Raw genomic sequence first — 27,579 nt, 5'->3', positions numbered from 1 at the left:
TATTTAGTTTGCTTCGGTTCTGGACCTGTTTACATTTCTCATTTCAATTCAATCGACGAATGGTACAGTAAGTGTTTCAATAGATAATTTGAGTGTTCATAGCTCTGTTAGTGTGTTCCCTGTGAAGATAATTCCGTTTAAAATCTGAGTACGTGCGACCAATTTTTTGAATAACTGTAAGCCACAAATGCATGATATTTACATTATATCTCGTAATTCAGAGTTAATTGGTCCGTAACAAACACTAAGTACAAATCTAAAAATTGTTTGGCAACTATTTCTAAAATTTGAGATTTCAAACTTTCACTATGATGAGACGTCGCGATATTGTTTTTTCGGGAGAAATCGTTCAGCTGTTGCACTTGCATCTCCTGTCAACGTTTCGTAGACACTGCAGTCTGCTTCTTCAGGGCAAACTTAAAACTCAGAGTTTCAGGCCCCGTTGTCTCCAATTATACTTGCGAGTTTAGTCGTCAGTTTGATCAGCTGACTGGAACATCCCGCAGTATAAATGAAGACACTGGGAAACCTTCAGTTTCAGAGCTGCGCTGAAGAAGTAGACTGAAATGTCTATGAAATGCTGGAGCAAAGTGCAAATGCAACAGCCACACGATTGTCCCGAAAAACCAATATCATGATATTTCGAAAATGTTGAATCGAATAGATTCATTTTCACCTGCCAAAAGATTACCTGATCACAAGACAACAATCGAGTGTGAAAAATGGTACACAAAACATAAGAATAGGACGAAATGGAAATAAGAAGAGGTTCGGGTTATGTTTAGAAAAATTAAAAAATGACTTAACTTTCGAATCGCCAAAAGTCCTTCTCCTAAACACTGTTTTCGTCTACGAGGAATCGACTTTCAAGATGTTAGGCGAATCGAATCACGGACATTTTCGGAAGATCCTTAGAATACCCAAAAGGCATTAAATTGTTGTACTTCTAGTTTCTACGAATCAATCATGATTAAATAACTTAACACGTTGACTGCCACGCGTGTTTTCAAAGAAATCTTCGTCAGGCCACGCGTGCAGCAGTACCAAGCGTTCTCTGCCAGGTGCTCCCATCGATATTTTAGTAATGCGAGTCGCTCAAGCGGTGGTCTCAAGAATGATCTCTCGTTTCGTTTGTTCGCAACATTAAAACCATTAGCTGCTGTTGAATATAATGAAGGAAAGCATGGTATAGATTATTCCGACCAAACGGTTTCTTATGCCACCGCAATTAGAAGAGGAATCAAATGGTACAGAAAACTTGGCGTTCAACTCCTTCTGGGAATTTCTGTTGTAAAGGCTTTGACGGTTTACAAAATTGCAACAAGGAGGAATATAAATATTAGAATATTTAGACAATTATTAGTTGCAAAATTATTAGGGTTGTCTGAAAATACAAAAAATCCTTGTCTTCGACGGAGTCAGCACAATATCGCCGTTCGGAAAAATGATTCCGGAAGAAGCATTAGACGCGCATGCAAACTATGTTGTGCAAATAAAAGACGTCGAATGGACCGAACAAAGGCACAAAAGAATTTGAAGAAAACAACAACTTGTTGACCAAATTGTCCCGACCAACCTCAGCTATGTATAGAATGCTTTAAAGTTTTGCATTCTAAATAACTTTTTTAATAAACTATTTTCGTATTGCTTTTATAACAAACGATTTTCGTATTACTTTTATAACAATTCAACAGTTTTATTATTATGGAATATCTTTTCAAGTACCTACGACGATCCTTCGCAAGTAGTCAAATAAACGACACCCGAATGTGGGTTACGTGGCCTGAGCAGAAACTTTGCTGACACTCGAATACGGGTGTCGTGCCAGTCAACGTGTTAAAGAATAGTATCGAATATTATCTATCGATGTTGCTTTAAAATTACCCATAGTTTGAAAAATAGAACCTATTTTTTTTTTAGTAAAATGTTCAGACAACTGAAACAACGAATGCTCAGCGACATTTCGTGCAACAGCATTTCAAATAAATAAGCTTTCGATCAAGCGTATTAATCCTGCAATTTCGTTATCGATGCACTGCGAGCAAACACGAATAATACGGATATCAACGAGATTCGATTCGATCAAAGGTATTTTTTTATTTTTCACATCGCAATATTTCGTTCTCTCGGTTCTAAGTAAACGAACACCAGCAACTCTGGCAAACATCGGATAGGGTACACGTAACAGTAACGCCGAAATGGGATGAGAATCGTTGATGAATCTCATTCGTCGTTCACGCTGGAAAGTTCGAAGTTAAATTTGAAAATCTTCGAGTCGACGATACCTCACATTTTTCCGTAACTTTCGGAACAACGTCGCGATATGAGATGCACTCCGACATCAAATAGACTGTACTACTTTGAAATGCAATATGCACGACGATGGTACCTCTCTTGTTAAGTCGAGTGGACGCTCATTTCTCCTTTCGTTAATTTGTCATAATCTGACGTGTGCACGAACGTGCACAGTGTACACTGTATTAGCCGGTTAATATCTTTTTGCAGAAACTTTTGATCTCTCGAGTTTGATGTTCGTCCCTTGCGAGATGAGAATTTTCCACCGAGTTAAATTCATTTCGTATCTCGTTACATTGCGAACAGAATGTTAGGTAAATATTAATTAAAAGATGACTTCAAATTAGAAACTCTCATCTTCTTCCTGTTCGTTCTTTACGGGGTTGGAAATAGTAGACGTTTTACAATAACAAAAGATCTTCTTTCGACCTTGTCTGGTGCTTTATTTTGCCAGGAAATTTCGGGATTTCGATCAAAGTGTAAATGACGCGACGATCTGTCGAAGAAATGAACACCCAATCGATTTCAATCTCTCGGCAGCATGCTGTGCCACTACTATATGTATAGAGTATGTAATGTGAAACTATAGAAGATGTAATTAGAATATGGAACAAAGAAACAGCAGACAGACTCACTTGTTGTAGAGGACTATGTCGGGCCGCCATATGTGGTCGGATGGCACATGTAACATGTGAACACCACCGTACTCCTTCGGCTCCCATCGCAGTTTGTAGTCGTACCATGACTTGAAACAGCCAATACAAAAAATATAACCATATTATTGTTTCCCTTTAAAAAGCACATTAGATTTAGAAGAAAACAACATGTTTCGAATAATGTTTGATAGCTTTGAGAATTTGAATTAGACATCGCGTTAAAAAATTATTCTCAAACAACGTACCCAGCTGTTTATTAATTTTGCCACCTGTAAGAAATATGTTTACATGAACCTGGGAAATAAATATTGGTAAAATAAAATTTAATCCGAAGTAAATTGTAGTTTTGTTCAGTATATACCGGTAAATATGACCATTTTAAAGTTTATCATTTATTAATTAAAAGCAACGAAGGCTACACCGAGCTATTTAACTGTTTGATGCTTGGCATCGTTTCTACTTTGCAGAATTAAAATAAATAATGTAAGCTAAGTAAAGGACGTGTTACAGATTAATTAAATCTTTTCTCGTCTTGCAATTTTCCCGCAATTTTCAGTTACGGATAGAATTTTTGACGACGAATGTAAAATACACTCCACGCGTTTACATTATCAATGGTGTAATCTTGCACAAAAATTTGAATTATTCTCTTTATCCTACAATTTGTTTGTATATCCGCAGTTATGTTTACCGTGTCTTGTATTTATTATATTCGGTTTTTAAATTAATAAAAATTATTAACATATTATCTATCAGCTTGTGAGTACCTGTATATCCAATTGTTACATTATTTTATTGTAATAGTTATGTAGGAAATAAAACGTGGAAACTTGTGTCAGCCTTCGATGTTCGCGTCGGAATGAGCGTCGATAATCTAAACATTCCCCGACATTGAATCATTGCGATGATGGGTTTCAGTCAGTCGTCGAGCAAATGTCAAAATAATATAAATAGTTAATTAAATTATACGTAATTCGTTTTCTTTGATATCATTAAACCCTCTCTCTATAGTTATATATTATATATCAGTTATATAAATATGCTGTAATTGTCAATGCATCGCATATCGATTATTAACGATGTTTACAGTATACTGAAATTGTTACCACGAAACGTTCATTATTAATAGAATTAAAAGTGTATACTTTAGTTATTTAAATTAATTAAATTAAAATTCTATTTATTTCTATTTATTTTAATTGTAATTATATTAATTGAATTCAAAGAGTACAATTTAAGCATTTAAATTGCTACAGTAGAATTAATTAATGGAACATCAAATACTGGCAACTTTAACATGAAATCTAATATGAAAGATTTAGTGGTGGTTTCTTGTAAGATATGTTGGAGAATAAGAATAGAGACTGAAGAAAAATTACGTTACATTTTATTCAAAAATTTTTGTTTATTTGTAAAACAGTTCAAGGAGTAAGTTAGCTTCTCTCTTATGACAACAGAATTATTCGCATTTTAAGATGAACCGACGCAGAACCTACTGCACTAGTACCACACTTATCAAACTGTACGATAAACTTCAAATCTCTCCCTCGACTCGCTAACAATCTGCAAAACTGGTTGTTGAATAATTGCAAAAAAGAAAGAATTATTCGATTCTCTGAAAAATTCAACTGTACCAGAAACGTTTTGATATACTTTGAATTATAAATAGGCTGCGAATATCCATGCATTTGTATGGAGTTTAACACTAGAACTACCACACCAGTCAAATTGACTGGTTTTACAATTTTATTTTGAGATTCCTACTTCATGATATATTCTTTTCAGCAATGATGTAATGACTTTCGCAACGATAACTGAAAGAATAGTATAATGAATTTTATTTTCTTTTTTACGTATTCAAACTCAAAATAATTTTGTAGCAAAGCTACATGTACCAATATCAGTCAAAACGACTGATACTTGTCAAAGTGTAAAAGGGTGTTGCAATCTGTTTATCGAACCCCAATTAATCAGTTCCCTCGTTTTGTACAACTTGCCACACGTTTTTTAAATTTTAGCTGCGTATCATTCGATATGACGATATCAGTTATCAGGAAAAGTCCGGATCGATCGCTGGATCGCTAGATGCTAACACTAGAAATACCACACCAGTCAAAATGACTGGCTCTACAATTTTATAAACGTGTCAACCCTCGTTTAGGGATCCCAGATGGATTAATAATACCAAAAATCTACTACATAACATTGAATTGCTTCTGTGGGAAAATAATAAATCAATAAATATAAAAATATTCTATTATTAGGTATTTCATAAAGACCAGTCGTTTTCACTGGTTTTGGTAGTGTTGAAGGTCACCGCTTTTAAAAAATCTCTACATCTGGTCTTTTTAGCTTTCTAAAGCACTGAAGCCATCGACAGCGCATAGACAAAAGACTGCGACGAAGGCAGGCCATAAACAGTCGACAGGTGACGTTGGCTTCGGGGTTTTTCAGTTATAGAGTAACACTGCTAGCGTGCGGATCTGGACCAGCTCATATTATTATTTCAATTTTTGTACTTTTCACTTCCGTATTTCAAATATATTTTTCTACCTTATAATTTATCCACGCGTCTGTCTCATTATACATCTAATAACCTCAACAGGTAGAAATAGCTTCATGTTAACTATCGGTAGTTCTAGTGTTAAATACGCAAAAATGCACGGAACGTATAATGTAATATACAAAAATATACAAAATATTCTAAGTGAGATGTTTGTTGCGATATATAAAGAATAAAACAGAAGCCTACTTAGATTCTATATTTGCTTCGTTGCGTTCATAAAAGTATGAATTTGCGCAAATAGCCGCAATCAAGTATACCCAAGTATCTAATGTAATTTGATCGTAAGCGTAAATTTAATTTGCATGATGTTTGCGACCAGATGAAACTCGCTGGAACAACTGGATACCGTATATCCATGTGATCTATCGGGATAACACGTTGCCTATCGACGCAATCTTTCTTACGTTGCAGTGCCGTTGACGCGGACAAACATGTTCGCGCGCATACGTTTACCCAGCCTGTGGCAGACATCGAGTTCACATGTAAAAGAAAGCACACGTGTCTTGTATACGAGAACATATCGAGGCAGAAAATTGTTCTCGGGAATTGGGCGGGATTTCACGATCTCGCGTGAAAAAGGGAACATCCCCGGAGGACGAAGCAGTCGCAGGGATACGGGAAACTTAGAAACGCTACAGATAGATGTAGTCAAGCGGTATATAGTAAAAATTGGAACGTATTTCCTGGTAACAAGCGGACAGGAAAAAGCATCTACCTTTAGGTGCTTCGCTCGATTGTTACGTCTTGGCAGATTTTACGATACATGCGTATACATATTTTATGAAAATCGAGCCACATAAGCGAGATCTTTTCCTTTCCCTTTACTGTACCTTATAGAATTGTCGGGTTATAGATCAATGTTATAAATCCATGTTATGCTATAAATATTTGTACTTCATAAAATGCTCGTACAGTGAAACTGTCGTATTCGTTGTCTGGATTTTTGCGACACCGTTTCAAAATTTCAAACGGATAATTGTGCTTGACCGGGTCTTGAGACAATTAAATAGAAAATTTGTCGTTACAATCGACTGTAATATGGAGATCGGTCACTCTATACGCTTTGATAAAATAAATATTATGGTCGCGAAGTTCTTCTCATACTTTTCATCTAATAATAACTATCGTGGAAGTTTAGGTGGAGAAATCAATGAGAAAAAATAATAAATTATCATGTGAGCATCTGTGCATAAAAGACGTATTCGAATAACAAGAAAGATTGTTGTAAAAAGATTGTAAAAAGTTAAACAATTTATAACAATCATATTCGTCAAACTACGTTATGTTCAATAGATAGAAGATACATACTATAATTTAATATATAATTTATTGATACTTTGCTATGTGTAATAATTACCATTTGTATTGAAAACGCGATTATTTTAATATCTGAAATTGGTCAAAGATTTGTATAGCATGTAAAGTAAAGATTTTTTTTTTTTAAATAAATCATTTTACAATTTGTCCATTAGGACATTTGGTAAAATATTATAATTTGGGTTTTGATGAAATATAGCATGTGGATGGTTACCCCCAGCGGGACTCCATCTTCCAGGTTGTTTATTGTTCTATTGTGAGTTCTGCAGGATGCTTCTTCTTCAGTCTTCTTTCTATTATTGTTTTATTCGTTTCAGCAACCAGCTGATTTGGGTGTGTTGCAAGTCTTTCTTTATACTTTTTTGCATATCTGGCGATTTCCTCTTTAACTGTTGGAATCTTTAGGTCTTTTCGTATATCTTCATTTCTGACGTACCATGGAGCGTTAACTATTGTCCTTAGGATTTTTGCTTGCTCTGTTTCTATTTTATTTATGTGACTCATTGCTGCCATCCCCCATAGTAGGACTCCGTATGTCCAGATTGGTTTGATTATTGTTTTGTATATATTTAGTTTGTTCATTATGCTTAATTTAGATTTTCTATTGATTAACAAGTACATCTGCTTCATTTTTTCACGTATTCTGTTTGTTATTGATTTTATGTGATACTTCCATGTAAGGCGTGTGTCTAAATGTATTCCTAGATATTTGACATACTTTGTTTGTGCTATGTGGGCGCCATTTAGTTGGATGTCTGGTGTTTTTCCTTTTCTAAGCGTAAATGTTATGCGATTGCACTTACTGGTGTTCGCTTTTATTTGTTTGCTTTGCAGCCACTTTTCAATTTTTGTAATGTGTTCTTGTAATAGTGCGGCAGCCGTTTCTGGATTTGCGTGTCTAGTTAGTAAGACCGTATCGTCCGCGAACGTTAGAGTTTTGCTGTTGACAGTTGTTGATATGTCTGCTGTATAGAGCGTGTATAATATTGGTCCTAGGACGCTTCCTTGCGGTACTCCTGCCTTGATATCCTTAATTTCAGAATATGCGTCATTTATTTTTACTACAAAGGTTCTATTGTTTAAGTAGGATTTGAGTAATTTGTAGATTTGTTCTGGAAATTGCTTTTTGATAGTTTGAAGAAGTTTTTCATGGTTAACTTTGTCAAATGTCAAATAAAGTAAAGATGGAGGCAATTCTTCTTTAACGTAGGAATAAATTATGTGTAATGTCGTAGTTATTTTTATGACGCTTCACAATGGACCTAGTATTTGATAAAAATTTTAGTTTATAGTTTCTAACGACTACCAGCAAATTCAATCAAAAATCTCATACAAGCGTTACACAATTTCGACAATTTCCTTTGCCACGCTATATTTCATAATTTTTCGATCGATCCAATCTATCAAGATTACGTTATAATTATTAACGATGAAACAGCAGGAGAAAGAATTGTTTCATCAATCCCACTCACGCATTCGAGCAACAGCATAAATAAGCTTAAACGCGAATGAATTCAAACGTGTTTTATTGTATCATCCGTATCGTCTGTGTCGACCATCACTCGAAAACTCAGTGTCCAAACCAATTTCCATTTGTTACAGCACAAACGGAAAGATAGTACCATGAAATATTACGTGATTTAACAAATACTAAATTGAAAAGCGTAAAATTAAATTAACGATTTCTGTCCTATAAAATATCTTGTCGATAATAATTCTAATAAATAGATGGCGAATAAACGAACGAATGGTCAACATTATAAGAAAACGATATCCAATATTTGCTATGCCTTGCACGATCATTAATCAGGAATTTGAGTATATTGACGGATATAGTTATATGAAATTATACGAAATATCGAGGGGAAAAAAATATGTAATAGATTATTCCAGCAAGACTTCATTTTCTGGAACCATAATTTAATCTTTGAAGGGAAAACGACGCAGTCATATCGCTTACTCCTGTGCTCGGGGTTCCCGCGAAGGGAGAAAGTTGCTAGAAATTCGATTGCCCTGCGGCCATTAATTAGTGGCCAATTATGCCGCAGGGGCCCGCGGACGAAACTTCCCTGGGAATTTCTTCGTGGGAGATCCAATCAGAGATTCTCTTTGCCGAGCAACTACGCTACCGCGTGTAGAAAGCATTCATACATTTGCCTTTAACGATTGCACTTCAATTTTCTCTTCTTAACATCGTACGGTCTTGTCTTTTAGCTTTTGCAAAAATTTCCATCCGATAGCAGAGGCAACGTTTCCTCGCAATTCCAACGTAATGTCAAAATACAAATTTAGCTAATTGTAGTTATTTTCATATTACATACGCCTGAAGGTTAAAAGTTCTGGAATATAAGTTCAAAGACCTCTGTAGTATTTCCAGTAATTGTATTTAATAACAAATCAGTGACATTTATGAATATACGCGATTGAATAATAACTAATATAATTAATAATATTAATATTTCATGAAGAAAATATACGTAAAAGATATGGAAAGAACACTGAGTGAAACTGGAGAAGGAATAATGGAATTAAAAGCAATAATAGAGAAGAGAAGGGCAAGAGCAATACAAGACGGGGAGGAATGATAAGAAGGTAGCACAGCAAGGAGGCAAAAGACCAAAGTGACCATAGTGTGTAGTCATAAGTTGCAATAATTTTTAGTCATTAGTTTTAGCGGCTAGAGATAAGAATAGAGATAAGAAGGCACGGACTAAAATAAATAATAATAATAATAATAAGAAGAAGAAGAAATATACGCTTTAAAATAACAAAAAGATGTAAATGGCAAAGGTATTGATATAATTTAATCGCGAGTATGATTTTTCGGAACGTTTAGCTGAATTAGCTGAACAAACAACATTTCATATGCTGCCATATGTATACCTATTACTTATGTTTTATTTACATTTATTTACTTATTTGTTTATTTCTTATTGTTTTGTAAATCACGATTAAGTTTAGATCGAGACAAGTTTGAAAATGAAGCACAACAGATATGTTGTAACTTTTTGCACAAGTCTTTATTCTTTAGCGATAGGCGATGTCTCGAATATCCATACTTTTTAATTCGAATATCAATATTTTCTATCGATATTCGATGCGATGATATACATATTTCAGTATGGATACCTAACTCATAAATATCGAAATTCTCCAGTCGAATAATTCACATCTGACCAAACTAGCCAAGAAGCATTTAACGCTAAATGTACGACATTCGTTTCAGTTGATCGACTACTCCACAAAGAGTGCAGGGTCCTAGACAAAGCAAAGAAAAAAAAAAAAAGAAAACGCCTAAACGAAGAACATTTACAACAATTGCCCTTTTTAGGTTCACTGTCTATTAAATTAATCGATCAATTAAATTCTACAATTATGTCTATCCTAAATCCTAGAACATTTAATGCAAGCAAGTGATCTATTTTCATTTTTTCTTTCTCTTCATTTTAATATTTTGTAAATTCCAACTGTCTGCGTACATATGCACTTACTAAAATACGTTTACACGAAAGAAAGTTATCGTATTACAGCGTTAGGGAGCATTAAGTACCTGCATGCTTTTATTAAAAATGAAAACAAAGCGTGTAATGTATTGCGGAAGCAGCGACGTAGTTAATTGCTTGAACGTGCAAGAGGTTTTATCGATTTCACTCGCGAAAACAAGGACACTCCCGGTTTCTTTGACCTGACTGCAGAATGTTGCCGCAAACACATAAATTCAAGTTTCATTTTCGTAGTTTGATGATCAGGAAAAATGACTGGCCCATCGACTCAGCTCTGTAGATCATAAACATCCACGTGGTCAAACACGTATTTATTTGTTTCACCTGTATGCGCCATGAATATTTACTAATTCTACACGTGTTTTCCTATGTTTCTTGCTGTGAGTTACTGCTTGTTGTTCGAATTTCCTACAATATATTTACAACCCACGGGAATTATACACGAACGCACACCAAAACAAGTAATTACATTTTAACGTAATTGCGAGCAAACTAATTTATTATTATTTTATTTAGTCCGTGCCTCTTGGCTTTGGACGAACTTTCAGTTTTTTTTACAACACATTATTGCACTTATCACATTCTTACCTCTAATCTAGAACTAATGCTTACGATCTATTTCAACTTCTGCCTACAAATTATTGCAACTTAAGCCTACACACTGTTGCCACTTTGGTCTTTTTGCCTCCTTGCTGTGCTACCTTCCTGTCATTCCACCCCTTCTTGTATTACCTTTACCCTTCTTTTCTCTATTATCGCTCTTAGGTCCATTAGTCCTTCCCCAGTCGCATTCAATATTTTTTCCATTTCCTTTGCTCCTCCTATTATTTCACATTCTTCTGTTACATGTCTCAGGTCCTCTTCTTCCCTTCCACATAATCTGCACCTTCTTTCTTCCTCCTCTTTCCAGTGTTCTTTCGCTTTGGTCTCGTTTCCACACCTGAATCTGGCTATAATTTTTCTGCCCTTCCACTTCATCCTCCCTTCCAAGTACTTTGGCATCTCATCTTTGGTTATGTTCCTGTAGTATCTGTTGTATTTGGATTCCCTTATCCTTTTCCTCCTCTCTTCTGTTTCTCTCTTCCTTCTTTCTTCTGCAATTTGGTCTCCTGTCCAACTTTCTTGCTCCCCTCCTGCTTCCCTCTGTGTCTCTCCGTTTCTCACCTCTTCTAGTTCCTTCTTTCTCTTTCTGGCTCTTTTCCCTTCCTGTCCGCAAACTAATTTTAAAATAGATACAAAATTATCGAATAACAAAGCACTGTCAGGTATGAACATTTAGATGCCACATAACAAAATAATTGATTGAAGTGGCGGAAAATTACAAGATGCGACGATAGACAGAAATATTTTCTCGTTCGTGGGAATCAAGAGATTTATTTCTGAATTTCAATGGGGGTTCGTTTAATTACAGACCTACGTATAAACTGTTTTAATTTAACACGTTGAATGAATCTTATTTCTCTAGATAAATATTGGTTTCCAGAGTTATTTTCTGTATATTTGTTAAAAATTATGTCGCTGCGATTAGGTTACACAAAATTTAATAAATTTGATAATTCAGTAACGTTCCTATCGATAGAATTTTACAGGTTGGAAAGAAAATTCGTAGCAATCGACGAAGTCACGATTTAATTATTTTTATACGCACAACCATTCACCAGCCTAGAAAAATGTAATCGTACAAATGCAGAACGTTTATCTTTTCCTTCGATATTTTTTCCCCAAACATAATCTTTCTTCTTCGACACGATCTGAAACATTAAGGTGAACCAGCCTGTATAATAATTGTACAATTTTCTATTGAAAACTTTACCATTCTATTACCAAAATATATTTGAGATAAAAAAATAGCGTCAGATAATTTAAAACCAAAAAAAAGTGTCTATTAAATCAAGATTTAAAAAATATTTATTCAAATAAAACTGCTTTGAATCGTGTAAAGATAGCTAAATCGAAATTTTCACTCTGTGAATTATAAAACACCAATTTCATATCCCGAAACGAGATTTTTTACAGTCAACCCATAAAAACGCACGAGCTCGTCAATTTTTTCTCTAAAGGCGTTCTTGGAAACCTGTAAATGTAGTCGAGGTGTGAAGAGATCGATAAAATAACGTGTTGGTAAATTTTGCATGCGCTCTAGCCAAATTTATTGCCAACTGCGTGTAAGTAGGTTATCAGAGATAAAAGTCAGGGACAAATTTATTTTTTATTCGAACATAGTTGGAATTTTGATAAGTACATTTCCCTCAATAAAGTAATATCACACATTAAACGCTAATCCTTATTAAAAATAAATACACTGTTACACGTATCCTTTATTTAGATTTTATTTTCTTAACGATTCCAGAATTTTTTTTTTTGGTATATGAAAAAGTATTTTTTATCAATTATTAATAAATATTTTTGATTGTATATATACTATGCTCTGTATATTTTGTGTCCTGTAAAATATGATTCTGATATTTCATATTTATATATTTATTCAAGTGGTTATATGGGGAAGATAATTAGTTAAAATTTCAGCTTAGTTTTACCTAAAATAGATGTATTTGTCATTCGTTAATTAATACCTGGTAATACAATGAGTTTCTATTAAAAGAATTTATTTTTTATTCGAACATAGTTGGAATTTTGACAAGCACATTTTCCACAGTAAAGTAATATCAAACATTAAACGCTAATCCTTATTAAAAATAAATACACTGTTACACGTATCCTTTATTTAGATTTTATTTTCTTAACGATTCCAGAATTTTTTTTTTGGTATATGAAAAAGTATTTTTTATCAATTATTAATAAATATTTTTGATTGTATATATACTATGCTCTGTATATTTTGTGACCTGTAAGATATGATTCTGATATTTCATATTTATATATGTCTTCCCTTTGGATTTGTTAAATGTAAAACCACTTGGATTTGTTAAAATTTCAGCTTAGTTTTACCTAAAATAGATGTATTTGTCATTCGTTAATTAATACCTGGTGACACAATGAGTGTCTATTAAAAGAATTTATTTTTTATTCGAACATAGTTGGAATTTTGACAAGCACATTTTCCACAGTAAAGTAATATCAAAAATTAAACGCTAATCCTTATTAAAAATAAATACACTGTTACACGTATCCTTTATTTAGATTTTATTTTCTTAACGATTCCAGAATTTTTTTTTAGTATATGAAAAAGTATTTTTTATCAATTATTAATAAATATTTTTGATTGAATATATACTATGCTCTGTATATTTTGTGTCCTGTAAAATATGATTCTGATATTTCATATTTCCATATGTCTTCCCTTTACAACCACTTGGATTTGTTAAAATTTCAGCTTAGTTTTACCTAAAATAGATATACTTGTCATTTGTTAATTAATTAACTAAACTTTGCAAAAGTATATCGAGGGTGAAAGAGTTAATCGTAGTTATTTTTCACAAGACAAACGGCTACAATACATTTTATTTGCAAGGAAAGTGAAATAAATAAAATTCTGTCGATATAGTACGTCAGAGATTGCTATTGCAAGTGACGTTCGACCGCAATCTGAAAATATATTTTGAAGAAAAATGGACTGCAACGCTTTGTTAAAACGCTCGATGATATACATACGTCGGTATATATAACTTCTCGCGAGAACTTCTCATATAAATATAAATAATTTCTTCCTGTCGAATACGTTTTACGTAGGTGCATGTATTTGTTGAACGATGCCATTCGATTCATAATAATTTCTATTACAACAATTTGCCATTTCTAACAATGCTGTCATATAAATCGCATATGTTGTAGAATCGCTGATTCAGAAACCAATAATTAGGAAATTATCGCCATGAACGTGGACGAGATATTTGTAACGTGGCAATGTATTGCGACCAATGAAGCGTATTGTGGTTTAGAAATAGGCATGTATGGTAATGAAGCGATTGTTCGCACGTGATATCTCTTACCCAATTTCAAAGTTCAATGCTCTAACTAATGGTTTCCAGAACAAAATAATTAGAACATTGTTCGTGCCTTACTAAAATCTATTAATTTCGAAGATTACGAAATTAGAAATTATCACGCGAGCTCTTTCCCGTAAATACTAGTCGATAATGTTAGATTGTGTAATAATTCTATTTTTATCATAGAACTGTAATTACATTAGCTGCAATGATCACTTACACGACAAATATTGTTTAAAATTGTATTATCCAACGACGATGAAACAAGAGAAACGAACATAGTGAGAGTCCATTAAAAGAATTATTTATTAGTGTGTACGTGAAATATAGCAATCATGATGTAGCAAAAATTAGTACATTGTCGTTCGGATTGAAGATTGTTTCAAATGATTGAGATTATGTTATTATTATTATTATGTTACATTATATTAATTGCTTAAATTTAAAAGAACGTGAAAATACACATGTACCGAATTTCTTGATCAAAGCACAAAAGTTTCGGACCTAGTGAGATAAACAAGTCGTTTAATCGATTTGCAAAGGACGATAAAGCAGAAAAATCTGTTTTAGAAAATGCAAACGAACCTATAGCGGCTAATTAACCTTCCTCTGGTCTGCCCTTTTGATGGACAAGAAATTTCGTGAATTGCACAAGATATGAAAGAAGCTGCGTGAGTACGCGCGATTCCTCGCTACAATTTCGATATCAGTATTTTCCCCAAAGCATTAAAAATCCCCTTGTTCGTTAAAACAGAAGCCAGATTGAGATATAAAAGTTGGAGAACTGTAGTAAGATTAAACTGCAGTCTCCATTTTCGCAGCAATAAAAAGAGCGACAGTTATCAGGGGACTTCGACACGACACAATTCCCATTGTTCCTCGATATAGATTGAGAAAATCGAATGGCGAATGACGAGAGTGTGAGAGGCAAGACGGTTGAGAAAGCAAGAATCGAAGCGAGAGATTCAGGACGATGGCCAAGTTCAAAGGGGGAAAGGGAGTGCAGTTTGAGAGCAGAGCGGAGAAAGAGGAAGGTGAGCAGGCGGACGGATGAACAAAGAGGCAAGTAACCGATACTAGTGAAAAAGGAAACAGAGATATAAAGTAGAAAGAGAGTTGAGACGTGTCCATAGATAGAAAGGCCACCGGTGTGCTACTATTGTTATCAATTTATTTCCGATGTATTGACTGGTCGCTAAAAGGGACGCCGTCATCGATATGTGATTGTGAATCTCCACGGCAGAAGCCTCTACGAGCTATCGATTCCACCACCTGTCGACCGCAGATACATCTACGTACTTGAAGAAGCATGTCAGAGGGATTTCCGATGGTCCTCACAGCTGGTGCTGGAGATGTCGGCGGAATTGAATGTAATTAAAACTCGTAGCAAGATTAATTCGTACGCCTGTGTACAGTTCCATTGAAATCACTGATGTACATTTCGCCGACTGTTTTTACCGAGAACAATTCATAGATATCAGACTTGATCGACGACTATAACTTTGACCGACAACAGCTTTAACCGACGACAGTATCTAAGTATTAAGCGACAACAACAATGCCACTACACAGAATTTAAGCAATTGGTTGCATCAAGCTCGAGCAGAGTATGACTTTGATTTAGAGGATTACACGAGACTGCATTCTCTGTTTTGTCCGCGTACAGAATATGCATGTATTTTCCTCTCGATTATTATCGCTATCGATTAAGACTGTCGTTGGTTAAAGTTTGATTTACAGTAGCGATCATAGTATGGTGAGAAAAGTAGGGTGAAAATCGTTTACACGTAATCCGACGAAAGCATCCACAGCAGATGGTTCGGTCAAGTTAAATGAGAATTTCTTAACCGTGGCGTCAGTTTCCTAGCGATCAAAACCGCAATCAACAGTCGAAAAAGAGCAAGGAGGACGAGAGTTTAATTGAATCTGTACACAATTGCAGCGAATTATATGATTTCAGGCACAAAAAGCATTGTGATACATCTGGCAAATTGTGGATCGATATAAAGTGAACGAATAAGAATGAGAGAGATTGCAACGGGCTTTCATTGTACCTGATCGTTTAGTGTGAATGTGTTGCTAAAATTTTGATTGAACATTTTGATTGATCGTGAATTGACCGTAGTTTTGACGAGGCTTTGATGTAAATCGTCTCTTAACCGACAGCAAGTATGATCGATTGAACGATCGACACAGAGTTTAATCAATTGTTTCTAGCAAATTCGAACAAACTACGAGTTTGGTTTAGCATTATATCAGCCTGCGTCCTAAGTTTCTTAACCTAGAAAATATTTCGATCATTATCATTATCGGTTAGTACTGCCGTCGATCAAAGCTAGTGTCGGTCAGATGTCGTCATCGATGAAATCTTGTATGGCCTGCTGACGATCAAATCAGACGTAGATTAAGTCTGGAGTAAATCTAGTATGGTGAAGAAAGATCAAATATAATGTAAATATAATGTAGATCAAGTCCAGTGTAGATCAAGTCTAGTGTACATTAAGTATGGGGTAAATGAAGTTTAGTGTAGATCAAGTCTAGTGTAGATAAAGTCTAGTGTAGATTAAGTATGGGGTAAATGAAGTTTAGTGTAGATCAAGTCTAGTGTCGATAAAGTCCATTGTAGATAAAGTCTAGTGTAGATTAAGTATGGGGTAAATGAAGTTTAGTGTAGATCAAGTCTAGTGTAGATAAAGTCCAGTATAGATCAAGTCTAGTGTACATTAAGTATGGGATAAATCAAGTTTAGTGTAGATCAAGTCTAGTGTAGATCAAGTCCAGTGTAGAAAAAGTCTAGTGTAGATTAAGTATGGGGTAAATCAAGTTTAGTGTAGATCAAGTTTAGTGTCGATAAAGTCCATTGTAGATAAAGTCTAGTGTAGATTAAGTATGGGGTAAATCAAGTATGGTGCAGAAAGATCAAGTATAGTGTAGATAGATTAAGTCTGGGGTAGATTAAGTCTGGTGTAAATAGATCAAGACTGATGTAGATCAAATATGATGTAAATCAAGTCTGGTGTAAATAGATCAAGACTAATCTAGATCTAATATGATGTAGATCAAGTTTGGGGTAGATCGAGTCGGATGTAAATAGATCAAGTGTGGTGTAGATAAATCAAGTCCAGTGTACATAGATCAAGGTTGATGCAGACCAAGTCTAAATCAGGTCTGGCGTAGATCAAGCCAGATGTATATAGATCAACTTTGGTGTAGATTAAGTCTGGTGTAGACCAAGTCTGATGTAGACAGATAAAGTTTGGTGTCTATAGATTAAGTCTGATGTAGACAGATAAAGTTTGGTGTCTATAGATTAAGTCTGGTGTAGATAGATCAAGTTTGGTGTACATAGCTCAAGTCTGATATACATAGATTAAGTCTGGTGTCGATGAATGGCTGTCGAGAGGGCGAGTTTTACGAAGAAACTCACAGCAAACTGCTTTAATGAAATGTTTGTGCTTTTATAACGAGATCTTAAGGTATCTCGAAAATCACGTCCCTAAACACGAAGAATTGTTGTCCCTCGGCCTCTTTATTTTAGCGAGAGTTCGCTCGTTTCTAAAATGAAGCGATGTTAATTAAAACAAAATCTTCTCGTTATTAACGAATTCATTAAAAATAAAATTTCTAGCTTATATTCTAAAGAGAACAAACTTGTTCAAGATCTAATTTATAATAAATGTGAATTAAATTACTTTAATAAAATATACATCGATACTATATCTAGTGTCTTCTACTGCAAACTGTTTAATACTTAAAAATTGATAATGAAAAATTCCATAAATGCTTCAAATTAAATACATAAAGTAAAACGACCAGCAAGTTACTTGCTAAAATGAATAGAGAATAAAAATTTTAATATGAAAATGTAGTACAATTTTGTCCATTAATACTGTAGCAACTTTCTCCTGTTTCCATTTTTTTCTTGCTCAGAGCAGTAATAGATATGGTTCTAATTTTTATAACAATCATTCGTATAATTGTAATTTTCATACTCTCGTTCATAAAGTCTTCGTGATGTAATTTTTCGTTGTTACGACATTATTACTATGAAATGAATTATTAGAGAAGAATAAATTATTTTTTTATTAAGTTTTAAGCAAAATTTTTAACTCGTTAGTAAAAAATTATTCGCTGAATTAAACTGAAATGCGTGAAAATGGACGTTAATGAACGATTCGATGAAAAATTTATCCATTTTGCATTCAAAGAACATTGAATTTACTCTATATATGTAGAAAAGGTTTATTTTCAAATTTTATTTCCGTAGCATCATATCACAAAGGGTGTACCAAGATTAATTAAACATTTTAAATTAATTAAAAGATTTTAATTAACCTTTTATAGGATAAAGCCGCAAAACCGACATTTCTACGCCGTGCATACTAGAAGCAAAGAAGAATCGCGCAAATTAAATAGGCAAAAGCGCGTAATTGTCAATTTTCTACCAAACAAGATAACAGCGGGATCCTATTGTCGTTTTATCGACTTTCAGCGCAGGCAATGAGAAGTGAATTTGTCACCACTTCCGTTTCATGGTTAGAAATAGACTCGATTTTTCAGCGGATTGAAATGAAATTGAAATAGTTAAAGAAAAGCTTTTAAAATGGCCATCTGAATTACCATCTTGAATAATAAAAGTTTCATTGTCCACGGTATAATAATGTTAACTCGAAAAACTTTTTTCGCAAGACAATGCACATTATTACTTTGCTATTTGAAACTTTTATCAAATATTCGTAATAATTTCGAGGACTCGCTATTAAAAGGAAAAATATTTCATCGATTACTATATATTTTGCGCATAATATAGATCGGATATTTTACCGCTCTTAACATTATAAATTGTTACATATTCTTTTACGAAAAATTAACTTTTTCATTCAGTCGTAGAAGTTCAAACGCTTTAAAGCCTTTTAATTTCAGCCTTCAGACTCAGAATAGCGTTAAAAACATCGCAACTCATATACTTAGAAATTTGACATTTGACCATTAATTTGACTTTGCAGATGAAAATTCTAAGAAACATTTCAATCTTCTCGTTAGTTTCATTACGTTTTCCCCATTAAAAATCTTAAAAAATTTCCGAACTTAAAATGGTAACGGTAAAATTTATTTGTAATTTCTATCTTATTTTACCAAACATAGTCTATTCATTTCTATTTATACATTTATTTATTCCTTCTTGGATGTTTCGCAGCGACATTTACATTAATATAAACTAAAAAGTAGAATAAATTAAAATAAACTAAAAAGAAAAAACAAAAATTAGAAAGACACTAAGTGATGTTTAAATAATCAAATTATTGAAATGTTCCTTTTAGAAATGACGTAAAAGTCGTTTTCAGGCGAATATCTTCTACCTTTCGATATATATTTCCTTTGTATAGTTGAAAATTGGTTCCGTCTATCAGATCAATCGTTCGTGTTCAAAGTGTTACATATTCAATATAATCATACTCACCATCGAATACAAGAGTGCTTTCATCACTTTGGAACTTAAGTTATTCTGCTCGGATCGATGAACATTTTGAAGAACCAAGGTCTTTAACCTATCTACCAATTTAACCTGCATTATACATCGAAAGCTCTGGTACTTCGCTATTCTACTCCCAAACCTTGTACACGTTAATCCAGCCGTACAAATGTGCAATGCTGCGAGAAAGTTTTGTCGGTAGATTAGAAATACCATAAGAAAATGTTCCATTACTTCATCGTACAAATTAAGAATAGCTAATATTACCTTGATTTTGTTCTTATTACGATGTGATATCTAAAAGCAAATAATAAATTTAACGAAATCAAGGTAAAAGAGCAGCAAGGTACGAGGAAAGAACTCTAGAATCGGAAAAGGAGCTGGTAAAAGAGTGTATAAAGGAGAGAGAGAGAGGAACTGGGGAAATGGACAGGAAGGGAAAAGAGCAAGAAAGAGAAAGAAGGAACTAGAAGAGGTGAGAAACGGAGAGACACAGAGGGAAGCAGGAGGGGAGCAAGAAAGTTGGACAGGAGACCAAATTGCAGAAGAAAGAAGGAAGAAAGAAACAGAAGAGAGGAGGAAAAGGATAAGGGAATCCAAATACAACAGATACTACAGGAACATAACCAAAGATGAGATGCCAAAGTACTTGGAAGGGAGGATGAAGTGGAAGGACAGAAAAATTATAGCCAGATTCAGGTGTGGAAACGAGACCAAAGCGAAAGAACATTGGAAAAAGGAGGAAGAAAGAAGGTGCAGATTATGTGGAAGGGAAGAAGAGGACCTGAGACATGTAACAGAAGAATGTGAAATAACAGGAGGAGCAAAGGAAATGGAAAAAATATTGAATGCGACTGGGGAAGGACTAATGGACCTAAGAGCGATAATAGAGAAAAAAGGGTAAAGGTAATACAAGAAGGGGTGGAATGACAGGAAGGTAGCACAGCAAGGAGGCAAAAAGACCAAAGTGGCAATAGTGTGTAGGCTTAAGTTGCAATAATTTGTAGGCAGAAGTTGAAATAGATCGTAAGCATTAGTTCTAGATTAGAGGTAAGAATGTGATAAGTGCAATAATGTGTTGTAAAAAAAAAAACTGAAAGTTCGTCCAAAGTCGAGAGGCACGGACTAAATAAAATAATAGATTTGTGTAATATAAATAAATCCAAGTTTCTTTATGTAGACAAACTTTCAGAGAAACAGTACGAAAGATGTTTTTCTTTTTTCTAAACTGTACACTTCAGATAAAAATACAAAAGTCGATCATTTTTAAGAATGTTACGTTTGTTATATATCGTGTGGTAAATTGGACAAGCGTTAAATTTTTGCCAAAAAATTGTCGCTCTTTGAACCATTAGGCAACGTTACAACTTTGTGAAAAATAATCGTACGGTCTGGAGTCATTTTGGTGGGAAAAGCCTTCAGTTTGACTCGCAAAGGTCTCTTTTTCCGCAACGTACTTTTACAATAAAAAAATGGAGCGCAAAGAATTAACTGGTTCTACTGGGTTGAATAAATTTGTTAAATTGAAATTATGATGAATTTAAAAATTACGCCTCTCTATTACAATGTTACCTTAAAAATTCCTTTTTTACAGTCGTTCTATCGGCCTTTTAAAATAAAAAGCGTGCCGCCAGCATTAGAATAATTTCCGGCAAAATAATTACAGAGGGGTTGCACTGTTGCATTTAAATTGCGTGTGTGTATGTGTTTGGCATGTTTAGTCTGTGTGGATGTGTAATATCAACATGTACGTTGCATATACTAATTACACGCATATTAGACACTCCCACGTTATACATACACACGAAAAATAAGGCTAAACTTACAAAATTCAAAAGTACAAGTCTCAATTGAATTTATTTTCAATAAAAAGTCGATATCTTAGAATTAAATTAAAAGTTGTGTTTCAATTGAATCTATTCCTAATTAAATTAATTAATAATTGCTTTTTAAAATTTTATAAATTTAACTTTACACACCAGCCGAGCAATTTCACGACACAAGAATTAGCTATGTATGTCGTTCGTCTCTTATTACTTACACATACGTACGTATGTACATAAGAAATAAAAAGCTTTCACATTTTCATTTCCTACAAACTGTATTCTTACATAACATTTTCTTTTGCCACTTTTATATTTGTTAAAAATATAAGAACATAACACACGAATCTATGTACCTAAACATTCATGTTCTACCGTTTAGGATTACTTCAAAATCATTATGTTGTGGTTGTCTTAATGCGGACGATGATTTTACATTATAAAAACAAGCATCGATGGCCCACAAAAATGCAAATGATGTTGGAATATTTTGCAAAACAATCTAGGAAGAACTTGCTTTTATTATTAGCAAATTTACATTTTCAAATCAACACTTCCTGATTACTTTTTCAATTATCTTCAATGGCGATAAAAATAATTTACACGTTCCTTTCACGTAACTTTTAACTAATTCATGGAAACTATCAGATATAAAACTTTCTAGTCAAAATATGCTTATACAATATATTTCCTATTTGTAGGAAATTCAAAGTTGCAACAACGCACGTCGTGCACCTAACATGCAAAAATATACAAAGCTCTGTAATCCAGCTGCTTTCCTTTACCTGTGTCTCAGAAGACACAAATCTGCATGAACATCCACAGGCTACTTTTAAAAGAACCTCCTTTCGACCAGCTATTTTCTTCTACATTAGCTTCCAAGCGATAATTCATCGGTTTTACAAAAACCAGATGCTAGAAAATGGCACAAAGACCAGTACCACCTCGTCGCTCGACGCCACTGCTGTCTCTCAGTGCTCACGTGCAACGGCGATTTTTCAATTGTACAGGAGCATTTGGTGCGGAACAAAGTCGTCGGTAACGAAAGGAGAACGAGGTTCGCGAAACGAACAGACCGGTTCGAAACGATACAACACGGACAAGTCTCGTGATTACCCTCAGTTACACGTGGCACGCGTGTATAGTCGTCGCAAGCGAGCGCTAGCCGAAGGCAAACCGGTTGTACGCAGTACCTGGGTAGGTTGTCGCAAACGGTCGGTTCGGAGGGTTAGTCGGAAGCTAAAGAGGGTGGTTTCGACGTTGAAGGATGGCGTGTCGCTGGGAGACGCGTGCAGAATACCTGGCAGCGCACGTACACGCATAAGTATACAGAGAAACGGATGTGACTCTTGTCAGTGTAACGATCTGAAACGTCGCTGCCACACACTCTCTCTGTTTCTCCGTTGCTCCTGTTCTCGATTTCAAATCCCGTCTTTATCGAACGTCACGGCCGACCAAACAAGTGCTCGCCATATGGTACAATACGGTTATGAATCGTCAAGCAGTGACGAACCGAGCTGTCATCGTGAAAAATTACCGAGAGAAGGGAGAAACGTCATGGAAAACGTGTCGGTACAATTTGTGCAGTACAAACGAGAACGCGGCAGCGATTAAATTTGTACCGCCTCCAGACACGGGGGACGAAGACAGATAGCCAGAAAAAGTACGTAAACGTAAAGAAACGAGGGAAAGAAAAAACCGACGCCTAGTAAATGGGAAAATATTAAAATTTCAACGGGGACAAAGAAACTAGTACATATACAGGGTGTTTCAGTTGTATCCGGTCAAACGGTATCAGCATATTCTTAGGATTAATGCTCAGTAACGAAGCTGTAGGAAAGATATCGCGATAAATGTATCGATCAATTTCTATCTTTTGAATTTTCGACCGGTTTGATGGGGCGATTTCTGCTTGTGGAAAAGATTGAAATGCGTCGGGCAGAAATTAATTCGCCTCGGAAATTGATACAAATGATCGACACTGCATTCGGTGAAGTTAAAGAAAATCATGAAATTCTAATGGCAATAGACTGAATCTATCAACAATGTTGACTTTCTGTTTGCAAGAACGGACGACATTCTTTGTAAACATGAAAAATCCATGGAACGAGAGCGCATTCATTTAAAATTATAGTGTTTTTGTTGTAACTTTGTAATGGAGCATTCACGATCCATTATTTATATAGCATCTTTCCTTACGTTCAAACGTACAATTTCCTGGCCATTTGGCGGGGTAGAAACGAAACACCCTGTATATAGGTATGTTCTATTTAACCGGAAACGTTGAAATATCTGTTATCTGTATCTGAAATATCTGAAAGTTGCACGGTATCGCGGGGAATATTCTGTTTTGCATAATTTGCTTTGCATAATTTACCTTGTGACGACCTTGAAACGTCCTGCAAGAGTGACATCAGAACTTTTATTTTTCATACCGCCATTTCTTGTTACGTATTCTTGCATATTCTTGACAGTCAAACGTTTTCAAAACGCTAGAAACTTGTGTCTTTCGCACCATCCGCTGAACTGTCCGGGAAACAGTATGTCCTCGTTGATATCGTACAACTTTTTTCAGACATTTGAACGTTTCCAGTTAAAAAAGGACATATTGTGTATATAAACTGTGCAATTATTTTTACTGTGCGATTGTACGATAATTAATAATTGATTGGTTCAAAAGTTATAACGTTTCATCCATCGTTATCGCTTAATGCTATTAACATTTACAATTACAATTTAATTACATTAACATTTACAATTAACATTTACAACGCTATTAACAATTAATTAACATTTTATAGGAAAGTTTCTTACAAAAACTGTACAACTTGCACAATTCTATAGAAAGGTTTCTTACGAAACTACCTTTATCTTACTGGCAAGGATTAATAAGACATAAAAGTCAACTTGTCTCGTCTTTTTAAATTAAACGCTACATTTAACTCGTTTAAACAAAGCAGTAGCTACATTAAAGTAACTCGTGAAACGAACTCAATGACTTACAGTAGCAAGGGCTTCCGGAGTCCGATGTGAATTAACATTCTGTTTAATCTTCTGCTCTTGTGAAAATTTCTCTTCCTTATCAACATTTTTTTTCAACATTTTAATTACAGTAAAAAAATCAATAGAAATGATCAAATAACACGTCGTTAATTTCAATACATTTTGAATATCGTTGAGACATCGTTGCGTCGTTATAGAAGATAGTAGCCTATTTATATCCACTAATGTTGCCATAATTCTGCTCTGATAATCTGCTTTTTCACAACTTGTGGAAACTGTACCAGCCCTCTACGAATCATCCCTCGTGTAAACGGCTTTATCAGTAAATCAGACGAATTTTAATTTCAATAAAACGTGACGAATTATTACGTCGATGGAATACGTAGATGGAATATCACGCGACAGATAAAACTATTTTCGTGCAATTTCCTATGGCAGGACAAATAGCACAGGGAAACTTCACATCGATGTAAGATGCGAATCGCATTGGCACAGATATTACTGGATCACGTGAAATTGCTCTGAAACTAATCTGAGAATCGTGTGCAACTATTGCTGAAGCAACAGTTTCACTTATATCACCGATTATCGGTTTCTGTGAAAGTGTTTCTGATACAATTCCTTGAAACTTTCCATTTCTCTTAGTTGCTTGCAAAGATTTCAAAATTTATGAGAATGCTGAAGTTTCCTCTCGTAATTCAAACGCTCTGTTCTTGCACTGCTTCCCGGCCATGTTTTCTTTTGCAGATAAATCGTTTCTGGCTTGCTTTTATCCTCGACCTTTAAGTATAATCCAATTGTACATTGAATAAAATTAACGATTTTTTTTTATTTATTGTTTATGACATTTATCACATCCCCTGGTCAGACATGTGTATTTTATAGATATATAAATATTAAATAATAGCTAAAATAGAATGTAATAAATATAGTAATAAATGGAATATAGTAATGTAATAAAATAACAATAGATGCTAAGAAGCTTGTAAATAACAAGCTTAGTACTGGTGTTTAGTAAGTAATTAGCTAGCTATTAATTAACTAGCAAGTTGATATAGCTCGTATGCAACTATAGGAGATGCAAAAGGTTTATTCCTTTTAGGAAGCTTACAGTGTGTTCTATTAGTTAGAAGTGATCGTATATTGTCAAGTATCTTTAATGTTGCGTCTTGTGTTTTTGAATTTGGTGCAGTAGCAAAGTACATGTTCGTGTTTACGAGGTATTATAGGATTTGTTTATTTATTTAGAAATATTAGAAATTATGGATTCTAATGATTTCTATCCTATATAATAAGTTTATTGACCGATAGATTTATTTACAATGGATTAAACAGAAAACGATGGTTCTTTAACGTGAACTAAATACAGTAATGTGCTACAACTAAGACAATTAAATAGTTAATTCACAACTCACAACTAATAGTCTATGACCCGTAACAACTCGGCAACTGAACTTTCGACTCTTCACCATTCGACTGTCAACTCAACTATTCCACACGATTCTAAACTCACGACTACACCATTCGACTGCCCACTCATGACTATCTCAATTCGACTCTCAACTCACGACTATCTCAACTCGACTCTCAACTCACGACTACTTCACTCCACTTTCAACTCGATTCCTCACCACTCGGCTGTTAACTCAACTATTCCACTCGACTTTCAACTCGCTACTACTGCACTCGACTTTCAACTCACGACTACTCCATTCGACTCTCAACTCACGATTCTTCAGGTAACGACTCCCGATAAAAATAGTCAGGCCCTTTTGATCTAACGGCACTTAAGTATAAAAGATTATACGAAATAGTTTAGAGAGGGAAAACGAGGAACATTTTTATAAGTCTGTAATTATAGTAGACATTTTGAGCGATGAAACTAGGCGAAACACTCTGTATAAAAGAGCGTGTAAAATAAATTAAGAAATAGAAAAGAAAGGTATGAAAATAAATGAGGTACGATTTGTAGAGAGAATGAATAGCAGAAAGGCATACAAGATAAAGGACAAAATAAGGAGAAGAGAGAGTGGAAGAATAATATGAAAGTAGAAGAGAAGGAGCAAGACAACGTGGGGAAAACAGAGTTCGCATCTGTAATGAGCGCAAGAGGTCGGTTTTCCGATGCAGAAACTCTGAAACAGTTTATCAACGTGGCGAATAGGAAAGAGGGAAGCTCGTTTGCCGATAGAAATATATTATCGATGCTCTCTATCTTCTACAAATAATGAAAGATTATTGTTGTCTCTTCTAGAAATGTTAATTTCGATCGTAAAACAAATTTTCAGAATAGATGTTGCAGTAGCTTTCCTCACGATTTCTATTAAGAACGTAACTTTCACTATATTTTACTAGAAATAAAAGTATTACTAGCCGATGATAAAACTAAAAACTTTTAGTTTAGAAAGGAAGACTCTTCTCGCTATAGAATTTGCTTCATAAACTTTATTCTCAGCATGAGAGATGAAAAACAACTGAGAGGAAAATGAACCTTGAGCTCAGTATTGTAGTATCGTAAATTATTATAATTAGTTTATTAATAATAAATGGATTAAATAGATGTTAATTAAACAAAAAAACGATGGTTATTTAACATGAACTAATCGCAACAACGTATTATAATTAAGACAACTAGATAATTAATTAACAACTCTCATCACCACAGATTCAACTCTCTCTCAACAACGCTAACAACACTATCTTGACAACGTAATCCGCACTCTCTGGCTTCTCAACTCATGCTGCCGTTAATTCATTTATGTCCCATAGCAACTCCTTGTCTTTTGCCTTAGTCTCATATCTTTTGTCTTAACCCCACCACGCACATGCTCAGCATCCGCTTGTTTATAATTCGCACGACATCCCCAGGCTCCTCGTCCACGTTACTACAGTATTTATCTGTTTTCTTAGCCTGTTTTAATCTTTGCTCACAACACTCTTTAACACTAGAAGTACCACACCAGTCAAATTGACTGGTCTTACAATTTTATTCTAAA

General features: G+C 34.5%; 1 protein-coding gene across 9 annotated transcripts in view; it reads right to left on the bottom strand.

The window, feature by feature from the left end:
* The window catches only part of LOC122571989 (acetylcholine receptor subunit alpha-like), a 398,975-nt gene that overhangs the window by 247,819 nt on the left and 123,577 nt on the right, over nt 1-27,579 (bottom strand). For 7 of the 9 annotated variants that reach the window (XR_006318308.1, XR_006318309.1, XM_043736418.1 and 4 more), the window contains one exon: nt 2,931-3,040. Coding sequence is in view for 7 of the 9 variants with exons in the window: in XM_043736418.1 (XP_043592353.1) it covers nt 2,931-3,040 (110 nt within the window). In the remaining 2 variants the exon portion in view is untranslated. Of the gene's footprint in view, nt 1-2,930; nt 3,052-27,579 lie in introns of all 9 variants that reach the window. The other 2 variants (XM_043736424.1, XM_043736422.1) reach the window with 1 other exon arrangement.

Source organism: Bombus pyrosoma, linkage group LG10, assembly GCF_014825855.1.
Source record: "Bombus pyrosoma isolate SC7728 linkage group LG10, ASM1482585v1, whole genome shotgun sequence".
Taxonomy (NCBI): Eukaryota; Metazoa; Arthropoda; class Insecta; order Hymenoptera; family Apidae; genus Bombus; species Bombus pyrosoma.
Note: the sequence above shows the minus strand (reverse complement) of the source record. Positions and strands in the feature narration are given on the sequence as shown.